Genomic DNA, 12,226 nt, shown 5'->3' on the forward strand with positions numbered 1-12,226 from the left:
GTTATTTTATCATCAAAATAAAAAATAGAATCTCTTATCAATCGTTTTTCAGGAGAGTAAATTTGGGGTTTAATAGCCATAATAGTTGTTTCTTTTAAGTATACAGATGAAGTACTCAAGCAAAAGTCCCATTAAAACATCAAAACTACTTTATACTTAATTGTTTTGACTGCACTAATTCAAGATTGGTTTATTTTGGACACAGAACTTAAATCTATTCAATGAACATCGAAGTCAGGGATTCAACTTTTATCTCTTCATACAAATTTCACCTACTGCTCTTCAAGTCTGCCATGATTTTGGCTCTGCCCTCAGAACAGAGTAGGTTAAAGGAACATGTGTTTGAGGACCCTGGCATATCTGTGCATCACCTCTACTTGGCCTGCAAATTCTAAGCTTCATAAATTCTGGTTTCTGCCTTAGCAGTATTAAACAAGCAAGTGAATGTGAGACTAGAAAGATTAACTTGCTAAATGTCACACATCCAATGTGTAGCTTTGATTCATTCTACTATTACCTTGATGTGTTTCTAATGCAGAAAAATCTGCTGACCAATAAAGATCAGTTCATTTATTATGGATCTGGGAATGTGTGTGAGGAATGATTCTTATTTTTTTACCTAAGTGACTACATATACCGATTTAAGTATTCATAGGAAAAAAAAATACCGATTTAAGTATTCATAGGGAAAAAAAAAAGACAATACACTTCTAAAGCACTAGGCTCTTATTACCAACAAAACTAGTTGAACATTATCAGCCCTTATAGAAGAGCTGGTACATAAGAAATTAGGAAATTTCAAGCTTATCTAAATTTGAGTTTAAATACAAGTGATTGTTGTATGCCTTCAAAATCCCTGGGTTATTTGAAAAGGTGGAGATAGAAGAGTAGAGTGAACTGCTTTGAAAGCAGATTGCCCTCCTTGGAGGTTTTAAAAGGCTGGATGACCACTTACTGCGTTAATAGTCGAGATTCCTTTTGGGTCAAACTTGGACAAGATGACCATTTAAGTCCCTTTCAGCTCTCAAAATTCTATGATTTACAAAATCATTAAAATTCCAGTAAAATTAATTATTTTATTAGTCACTGATTGGGCTTTGTTGTCCAGCAATACTGTGAAGATGAGTAAAAAGTTTAAGAAGTAATTTCCTCCTCCAATTTTTTAGAAATATGTTCAACAATGTTAATTATTTTTACCTCTGCACTTCAATAGTTCCCATTGTTTCATATGCAAAATCACACTTGTTGTCAATTTCAATGGCTTTGCTAATAAGCTCCAAGCCTTTATCTAGATCTTGCTTCCACTGAAGCTGAAGCAAACTGGAAAAAGGAAAGATGGTTCAAAGTCAGTGAGGTATTTCCTAAATTATATACCCACCCCAGTCAAAGAACTTTGGAAAGTATAAAATTGGTTGGAGAGACAAAAGTAACACAAAATGGTGTATTCAAATTAATAACAAATTTTATAGAGAGTTAAGTGCTACTAAAATAAAGAGCATGGATGGCATCAACAGGAAAACCTCCCTAGAAGGTATAGGATTTGAGGAAGGCCCTGAAAACTGGTCACATTTGATGAGGAAGGAGAAGGATGAGAATGGAGTGGCGTAGGAGAGAGCAAAGTAAAAAAGAGTAAGGGTAGAAATCAGGGTGGAAGGGCAAAAAAGAAGGCTATCCTATCTGGAAACTCACTTTAGGGTCTATTAATCAATATACTTTCCCTTCATCAATATATTTGACTCTTCTTATAGAAATTAATTTAAATACTTAGAGAGAAGAGGGTAGTATACAAACTGAGTTTGTAAAAGGGTCTTCCTTTCTGGGGCTCTCTTTCCATTATATACTTATAAAACTCCCATTTCTTTCACCAAAGACTTGTGCCACCAACACTGGGGGAGTGATGTCTTCTGATAAATCAACAAATTCTGGTGCAGAGGTAACTACAGCTACAGAAACAAAGCTGGGGAATAGGAGCTAACTTAAGAGAAACATTCAACTAATTCTGGTAACAAAGACAATCATCTTTGATATGATCATAATTTTATAGAGCATTTGACATTTTCAGAATTTCTAACTGCATGTCAACATGCTCTAAGAACTAGGCTACATAAGATTATTCATCAATCATGAAATTATGTGTTCTTCCTATCACTTACTGTCATTTCTCTATAAGGAAGATGCTTTTTGAAACTAAAGTTTTTTGAAAACTGAGTTAACTTGACAGCAGTGGTGTGCTAATTGCACTGGTTGAGATACTAGTGTTCTGCAGTCATGAAGATCCATGTTCCCAAGTATAAATCTGGCCTCAGACACTTCCTAGTGTGATCTTGGGAATGTCATTTAATCCCATTTGTCCCATCTGTAAAATGAACTGGAGGAAAGAAAAGGAAACCACTCCAAAATCTTTGCCAAGAAAACTCCAAATGGAATCATGAAGACTCAGAGAAGACTGAAGAGACTCAACAACAAAAAATGGTGGGTTAACAACACTCCTTGGCTTTTACCTTTACTCTTAACTATAGTCCCGTGTGTGGGAATACATCAATATTAAAATAAGAAGGGTTATTTTATTATTCATAGCACTATGCCCTTCATCTTTTAAGTCATATTACATTTGAAAATTAATGAAATATTTAAGGGTTATTTGCTGTAGGAAACTTTTGACTTAAATTTTTTATTTTTTCACCCCCATACAAACCAATTAACTATGGAAAAATGAACAGAAACCACAAAAATACATACCCTTTATGAACATACGTTGTGGCATTGTCTGGTTCCAAGTCAATACATTTATCATACATTTCATCTGCTTTACCAAACTGTTGCTGATCTGTTAGTGCCTGTGAGGTGACATTTCATTGAAATTGAGTAACTTGAGTCACTCAATGCAATTTAAAATTATAATTGTTTAGATATCACTGGCTGGTTGTTTTAATTCTTTACATTTTATCATTCGTTTCTATGAATTCACTTGACTACCTTCTTCCTTTTGGGTTCAATGCTAATGTTACACAGAAGAGCAATCACGGATTTCATTTGTATCCATAAAAGTAACCAGTTTCAATCACAATTCTGATGCCAAAGTCTTAACCAAAAATATTTTACATCTTAAGTTTTATACTTTAAAAAGGTCAGCACTATTTGCTCTTTTCTCTGCATCACAATATTTTAAAAACCTTTTCCTACAAGCACATGTTGAAGCTTTCATGACAGACAAACAATTATCAATTCTTGTCAGTGGTAATTTTAACGAGGACTTGCACCTTACCTCTAAAATACATTTAAAAACACCCATGATGAGGCATTAAGCAAACAGAATACTATTAAGGAGCCTTCAATCTCCATTCATAATCCTTAACCAAATTATCAATATATGTAAATGGTTTTATTAAGTAGGGAAGACACAAACTTAAGATTGTTATGTCTTCACATACTTCTTTAAAAAATTCCTCTCCCCAAAAAGGTGCCCCAAGAGTACCAGCCCATTTTCTATATCTTTAAGACAATGACAAAAGGAAGGAAACAGAACATGTTTGAACTGACTTCCTCCTGTCTTTACTTTTATCTACCCAACGGAATACCCTATATCTCAACCCCCCCCCCAGTTGCTAATCTTACATATAAACTGAATTCCTACCTATCTTTTAAAGTAAAATTCAAAAGCCAACTTTTGCAAAAAGCTACCCCTGATTTTCTAGTCAGTAGTCAGTCAATAAACATTTCTTAAGCTCCTACTATGCTCTCTGGTCCTGTGCTAAACTCAAACAAAAAATAGTTTCTACTCTCAAGCTCAGTTTAATAGGGAGACAACATGCAAAAATGATATGCAAATCAGACATATGAAAGTTAAGACTGTAAATGGTCATATACAATAGCATTACAAAGTGGAATGGGGTGGGAAGGGGAGAGGGATCAGGAAAGCCTTCTTGTAGGTGAAATTTTAGCTGGGATTTGAAGGAAGCTAGGATGCAGAGATATAGATGAAGAGGATTCCAAGGATGGGAGATAGCCAAGGAAAACACCTGGGAGTCTACAGATGGAGGATCTTATTTAAGAAACAGCAAGGAGATCAGGATCACTGATTTGCAGAGTATATATGGAGAACTGTATGGAAAGGTTATTGAAGATAAGTGGTCAAAGGATATAACAAACAGTTCTCAAATAATCACTGCAAGCTAAGAACAATTATATAAGAGAAAAGGAACTATAAGGTTTCAAGTCATAGCCAGCAAATGGTGAAGATGAGAATACAATAAGTCAATGCTGCTTGAAGAGTTGTGGAAAGAGGGACACAATAATGTAAATGCTGGTAGAGCTGCAAATTTGGGCAACAATTTTGGAAGACAATTTGGAATAATAATACAAATAAAGTGGCTAAAAATATCCATAACCTTTGACCTACAGATTCCACAATTATATATACTCCATATGGTCAACAACAAAAAGTTAAGGCATCATATATTTATTTATAGTAGCACTTTTTAATAGCAAAAAAGTAGAGAAAATAAATATCTACTGTGGAATAACTAAAAAAGTTGTAGCACATTAATGTAAATAATTATTTACTATGTCATAAATACTTCTGACTAATTTTGAATTAGTCTTATAAATACTTCTGTATTTGTTTTTCTTTAGAAGACTAATTCAAAATAATCAAAGCCAAGAAAACAATACATACAACTATTACATCAATATAATTGGAAACAACCTCCATGAAACAAAGATGAAAATTACAAAAAGAATACATAAAGAACAAGTGTGGTCCTAAGGAAGAGATAAGACAGAACACCTTTCTCTCTGAGTCTTAACACTTCTGCAGAGCTGAGAGGTTCAGAGACGTGGAACAATACTGCATATAATGTCAAGATTTTTAGAGGTTTTGATAAGTTTTGTTGAGTTATCATCCCCTTTCTTCTTTTTTCAAAATTTCTATTACAAGGGATGGCTCTTGGGGATTGAGAAATATGGAAGAAATCTGTCTCAAGAATAAAAATAAATTTTTAAAAAGAGGTGATGGGGACCTGATCTAAAGTGTGGAATGACTACAGAGAAGGGAATAAGTTGGAAAGATGTGGTTGCACAATACTCAAACCATGGCAACTAATATAGGTGAAAGCAAATGAAGAACAATAATGAGGTTGTGACCCAGGGTGACAAAAAATAAATAAATAGACAAACAACAAGAGAAATTTGAAATATGCAAAAGGCATATGGTGATGTGGAACTGCAATTGATAATAAATATTAAGAGTAATGAGATCAATAGGAAACAATTAGGACAAGGCATTGGGGTACACAAATAGCTAGGGTGGGAATGAGGCTAGTTCTCTATGAGAAGCTAGCAAAGGAGACTAACACTAAGTGGTTATACAAGTAGGAGAACCAAGAGATAAAACATAAAAAACCCTCAGAGATGAGAGTATCTAGGAGGAGGATGCTCACTGTCAAATACTAGAGAAGCCAGGAAAGATATGGACTGGATAAAGCAATATGAGTGTTAATCATTTAAGAAAGTTATTACTTGTTACTTGGCTTTTGCAGTAGGAATATATATATATATATATATATTTATATATAAAACTGCTATAATATATGGCAGTGGTTAAAGGACAATGATTTAATTATTAGAAATTACAGAAGGTGGGAGTTGGGGGTAAGAGGTGAGATGACACAAGGGTTGTTAGTCAATTAGATCATTTTAGCAACTCAGATCAGGTCTCCAAATTCAACTCAAATGTTCAAATAAGATGGGTGCTGAGCTACTAACAAATATTTTTAATCACTTGTATTTTGGAGTAAGCTATTGCTTCAAGAGGAAACTACTGGATAATTTTAAGGTCCAACATATGGTCTACTTTGCCACATGTGAGGACTACTGTCTGCATCTAAAGCAGTATTCCTAACTAATTTTGTATCATGGACCTCTTTTCAGAAAAATGTTTTTTAAAATATTTTAAGTACATGGGATTACACAGAAACCCAGTTATACTGAAATAGTTAACAAAATATTTTTAAAAATAATTCATGGTCCCCAAGTTAAGAAGCCTTGATCTAACGCAGAATAAATTAGTGGTTACATATATCCAAACATATTACATTACTTCGACAGAGATTTGATTATTACATCTTTCTATTCTAAATTACCAGAATTCAGGGTTTAGTTAGAATTGATTAGAGGATTTTAGTGGGAATTTTTTTTTTAGCACAACTAATTAAATTAACAACATTAATAAAATGTTTACCATCACTTACCTGGGCATACAATGCATAGCCTTCAGCACATCTTGGAAATTTCTTTATGACATCTTCGAAGCCTTTCATAGCTGCCTGAACTTGTGTAGAATTGTTTCCTGTGTAAGCTTGCCGATACTGTTTTGAAAACAAACAAAATACACAATCATAGCAGCTCTGTCAAACCAGGAACCCTCAAATCATGACAGGCAGCAGTAGAGAGACGCAAAATGTTATATGCGTTCGTTAGAATTTTGAGTTGTTGGAACATTGATGCATTGTTGGTGGAGTTGTGAACGATTCCAACCATTCTGGAGGGTAGTTTGGAACTATGCTCAAAAAGTTATCAAACTGTGCATACCCTTTGATCCAACAGTGTTACTACTGGGCTTATATCCCAAAGAGATTATAAATAAGGGAAAGGGACCTGTATGTGCAAGAATGTTTGTGGCAGCCCTTTTTGTAGTGGCTAGAAACTGGAAACTGAATGGATGTCCATCAGTTGGAGAATGGCTGAATAAATTGTGGTATATGAATATTATGGAATATTACTGTTCTATAAGAAATGACCAACAGGATGATTTCAGAAAGGCCTGGAGAGACTTACACGAACTGATGCTGAGTGAAATGAGCAGGACCAGGAGATCATTATATACTTCAACAACAATACTATATGATGACCAGTTCTGATGGACCTGGCCATCCTCAGCAACGAGATCAACCAAATCATTTCCAATGGAGCAGTAATGAACTGAACCAGCTATGCCCAGAGAAAGAACTCTGGGAGATGACTAAAAACCATTACATTGAATTCCCAATCCCTATGTTTATGACCACATGCATTTTTGATTTCCTTCACAAGCTAATTGTACAATATTTCAGAGTCTGATTCTTTTTGTACAGCAAAATAACGTTTTGGTCATGTATACTTATTGTGTATCTAATTTATATTTTAATGTACTTAACATCTACTGGTCATCCTGCCATCTGGAGGAGAGGGTGGGGGTAAGGAAAAAAAAAAAAAGAATTTTTAGTTGTATGTCTCGAGTTCTGACCAGAATTGGAAATTCTAATATTAACCAGCCCCTCATTCCTTTTTTATTTTTTTAAATAGCTTTTTATATACCAAACATATGCATGGGTAATTTTTCAACATTGACCCTTGTAAAAACTTCTGTTTCAATTTTTCTCCTTCCCTTCACCCTCTCCCCTAGATGGCAGGTAGTCCCATATATGTTAAATACCACACACACACACACACACACACACACACACACTTATACAGTTATCTTATTGCACAAGAAAGATCAGATTTAGAAAGAAGGTAAAAATGACACAAGAAGAAAAAACAAAAAATGCAAGCAAATAGTAACAGAAAGAGTAGGAATGTTATGTTGTGGTCCATACTCATTTCCCAGTATTCTTTCTCTGGGTGTAGCTGGTTCTGTTCATTACAGATCAATTGAAACTGATTTTAGCCCCTCATTCTTTCTTTCTTTCTTTCTTTTTTTTTTAATAACTTTTTAAAGACAGAACCCATACCAAGGTAATTTTTTACAACATTATCCCTTGCACTCACTTCTGTTCCGACTTTTCCCTGCCTTCTCTCCCCTCCCTCCCCAAGATGGTAAGCAGTCCTATACATGTTGAATATGCCACAGTATATCCTAGATACAATATATGTGTGCAGAACCGAATAGTTCTCTTGTTGCACAGCAAGAATTGGATTCAGAGGGGAAAAATAACCCGGGAAGAAAAACAAAAATGCAAACAGTTTACATTCATTTCCCAGTGTTCTTTCTTTGGGTGTAGCTGCTTCTGTCCATCATTGATCAACTGAAACCGAGTTAGATCTCTTTATCAAAGAAATCCACTTCCATCAGAATACATCCTCATATACAGTATCGTTGTTGAAGTATATAATGATCTCCTGGTTCTGCTCATTTCACTTAGCATCATTTCATGTAAGTCTCTCCAAGACTCTCTGTATTCATCCTGCTCAGCCCCTCATTCTTAATAATACATAATCTCATTAAGATATTTACTTGCAATAGGAAACAAATGCAAATAAATCGGAAGATTTCCAAGTCTTTGCTATGTAGCAATATTTTTTATTAGTAGTCATTGTCATAATGGTGCTCTTTCTGAAAAGAGGAAAATTCATAGCCTCATAAAGTTACAGAGAAAACTCAATTTTCACTTGTATCCTAAAGTTTGCTTACCTATAAAACACATCCATCATTTCCCATTTAAAAGGAATAATTCCTTTTAAATAATTTCTTTTCACAGACAGGACCAGCCTCAGAATCAGAGAAAAATGAGTTCAGGGCTTGCAAAATCACCAAACTTCTTTGGCAGTTTGATAAAATGAACTCATCACATCTCAGCCAAAAGTTTTCTAATCTGAACACATAAGCCATTAGACTATTTATACCATTTTGAAAGGAAAATTCTTATCCATCTGAACATTAACAATTGATAGTACTGTTATTAGAGCAGCAAGAGCAAATTACATATATGTACGTACGTATGTACCCACCCACACACCCTAAGTAAAATGTTTAAAGAACTATCATTAATTAAAGCTCACTGAATGAAGAAGCAGCAGTTGTAGTTGTACAACTACATAGTTGTAAAGATTAAAAGGGCCTTATAGTGAACCTAATGCAGGGCTCTCATTTTACAATTGAGGAACCCAGGGCCCAAGAAGGTTAGGTGATTTGCTAAAAGTCATACAGCTAGCCAATATCAACCGCAGGATATAAATTCAGTCCTTCCAACTCTAGAACAAATATGATAGATAGGATCATGGGATATTAACTATGGTCCTAAGCTTGGCAGGATCCAATATCTACAAGATGAAGAATAATAAAAATATCAAAGTAATGGTAGATAATAGTCCTTAATAGGACTTTTTTCACATACAAATATTCCTTATAAAACAATGATAAATTCAATAATGAAATAAAACCAATTTCAGTAACATTTATATTTAAGGAAGAAATGCATACCAGTGCAAAACACTTTTGAGCTTGGGCTAGGGCTGAGTCAGGTCGTAATCTAATACATTCATCAAAGTCTGCAACTGCTTCTTCAACCTGATCAAGGAGGATCTTTAACTAAGGAAAGAAAAATAAAAATTAATTCTCATTCCCAAATAATTCTGTAAAAAGTAAGCACTAGCACCAATGTGGAAAAAATGCATTTTATGTAAGACTCATTATTACCACAATGCTAAACAATATTGGTTGAATATTTGCCATCAGGAAATACCGATTTAAAATATACCTCAAAAAACTAGTAGAAAGTAAAGTTAGCATTTTTGAACTCTAATTTTTTTTTCCTGATTCTCTTCCTCCAAGTAGAAATGTGTGATGAATACAATCCAAAGAAGTTTCCATTAGTATTTAAAGCACAGGTGAGCATTCAACAAAATGAGCCACCACCACAAATACTCTCTCTTCTCCCAAGAAACTAAATAAATAGGCAATAGTACCCTAACATTTACACCAATTTTCCCTTTAATCCATGTGGTTTTTGCTAATTCCTTCCTACTGAATAAGATTTTTTAAATTAAAGAAATCAGAAATTTCCTATTTCACAAGCAACAGAAAAATCTGTTCATCCTACGTGAAGTTTTGTTCCTTGAAAGAATCATGTGATTAAAAAAAAAAAAAAAAGCTGAGACTGAATGCCTAACCAAAGTCTTCAAAGGAATCTGATATGAAAAAAAAAAAAAAAAAAAGATACAACTGCTACAGAATTCAAGTGCTTTATAAAAAAATAAAAAATTAGAACATATTTCTTATCCTGTAAAACTGGCCTAATGTGTACTACAGTACTGTAGATGATATAGAGGAAAATGCAGAGTATACAAAGAACATAAAGAGTTAATATAAAGGTTAATAATTGTAATATGTTTGCTCCTACTATACACACAAAGCTATTCTGCTCTGGCAACTTAAATTTATGGTGCTCATGTTAAAGGTAAAAAGCATTATTATTATTATTTTTTAGCTTCACCTTCCTTCTTTGGAACAGAAGGATCACAATAGATCCAGAGCCGAAAGGAGCTGAAGGCCATCTAATCTTATTCCTACATTTTATAGAAGAGGGAAACAGATCTTAGAAGGTGAAGTATACAAGTGTAGCTGTATATATTATATTATCCTTTATTATTAGCTGTATATATTATCCCAAATAAAGCTCTCTATTTATTTATTGTTTCTAAAAACCCAGCACATTATACTTATATACTAGAAAGCAAGAGGAATCTTGGCCATGACACTAATGACTTCTTTAAAAACAACAAAAAGTACTAAATAAGGGGACAGACCTAAGACTGCTTGGTGTCCCGACTATGGGACTACATCCCTAACTCTTCTGACTCTGAAGGCTTTGTTGGCATGAGAGAGGCAAACACATATATGTAAACAAATGAAGGCATCATGAATTGAGATATTAGTAAAAAAAAATCTCTAGAAAATGTAAAATTATTTCCAAAAGTCAGAACGTTAAAGAGAAAATTTTTACCTGTCCTCGGTGGTGGTAAACATCTGCATTTTGAGGATCAATATCAGCAGCCATGTTAAAATCCTGAGTAGAGAGCAAAGGCTGCTGTTGTTGCATATACATGCTGCCTCTTTTAATCAGGGCATTTGCACGAAGCTGTAGATTCAAATAAATTAAAGATTTAAAATATCCAGTGTTACGAACACCATTCTTTGAACTCTTAACACTACTCTTTCTTATGGTTCTTATTATATTTTACATTGTGTCATAGATATTCGTTCAGTTCTCTAGACTCTTACATTGCAGTCTAATGGCCACTGGATAGAAAGATCAGCTTCAGAAAGCCTCAAGATCAGGGTTCAAAGTCCTATTTCTCACACTTTCTGGTTAATGTGTCTCTAGCAAGTCAATGAACTTTCTAGTATCCCAGGAAATAACTCAACACTTTAAAAAGTTTGCTACTCGCCCTCTTTGTAGTGGCCAGAAGCTGGAAACTGAGTTGATGCCCATCAACTGGAGAATGGCTGAATAAACTGTGGTATATGAATATTATGAAATATTATTGTTTGGTAAGAAATGACCAACAGGATGATTTTCAGAAAGGCCTGGAGAGATTTACATGAAGTGATGCTGAGAGAAATGAACAGGACCAGCATCTTTGCCAAGAAAACCCCAATGAAGTCAAGAAGAGCCAGACATGACTGAAAAACAACTGAACAAGATGGACACTATTACAAAGCAAACCTTTAAACAATTATTTCCTCTCCCACAATACTATATTTCAAATAGGGTGGGGGAAAGAGAAGGACAAAGAAAAATCAGTTTGCTTACCTTCACATTAGCATCTTCCATGCTGATGACCTGATCTAAATCTGGCTTAGCTGCATTGGCATTGCCAATAAGCAAGTAGAAGGTGGCTCGTAGCAACAAGGCTTCAGCTGTGTATTTACCTCGTGCATCTATTTCTTTTGTGCACTCACTTATGATCTTATCATAGTTTTCTTCTTCCATATACTGCTTGGCTTTTAAATATCCAGAACTGGAAATGTCAACAGAGAGAACTATTCTTTAACTATGTACTTATATCTGACCATAATCGGTATATGCGAGAGTAAACAAATGGCAGCTTCCTCAAAATATAAATCTGGCCTGGTAAAAAGACCAGAATGGCAGAGTAGGGGACATAATACGACATAATATAATCTAATATACTGTCCATAGCATTTTCTTTAAACACCCCTAAAAATCTTTTGCATCAGATGTTTTTAACGACACAAAATAACTCATTCCATTTGGAGGCAACACTAATTATTCGATATTCCTTATAGAGAGGGTGTCCTAAAATCCTGAGTTTTGGGACAATCCTTTATTGTGCCAAAATCTGCCTCTTTCTAATCTTGCCAAATCTAGTTTCTGTTTCCATGTTATCCAATTAATTATCCAAATGTTGAAAATTACATTTTATGTGATGAGCAGCATACTTTCTA

At 34.3% G+C, this 12,226-nt stretch overlaps 1 protein-coding gene across 1 annotated transcript in view; it reads right to left on the reverse strand.

The window, feature by feature from the left end:
- Window positions 1-12,226, reverse strand: part of TOMM70 (translocase of outer mitochondrial membrane 70) — a 36,693-nt gene that overhangs the window by 2,507 nt on the left and 21,960 nt on the right. The window contains exons 6-11 of the mRNA XM_031959569.1: window positions 11,571-11,778; window positions 10,761-10,895; window positions 9,239-9,346; window positions 6,249-6,365; window positions 2,740-2,837; window positions 1,198-1,320 (exon numbers count right to left, since the gene is read on the reverse strand). Of these exons, the coding sequence (XP_031815429.1) occupies window positions 1,198-1,320; window positions 2,740-2,837; window positions 6,249-6,365; window positions 9,239-9,346; window positions 10,761-10,895; window positions 11,571-11,778 (789 nt within the window). The remainder of the gene's footprint in view (window positions 1-1,197; window positions 1,321-2,739; window positions 2,838-6,248; window positions 6,366-9,238; window positions 9,347-10,760; window positions 10,896-11,570; window positions 11,779-12,226) is intronic.

This window comes from Sarcophilus harrisii, chromosome 3 (genome assembly GCF_902635505.1).
Source record: "Sarcophilus harrisii chromosome 3, mSarHar1.11, whole genome shotgun sequence".
Taxonomy (NCBI): domain Eukaryota; kingdom Metazoa; phylum Chordata; class Mammalia; order Dasyuromorphia; family Dasyuridae; genus Sarcophilus; species Sarcophilus harrisii.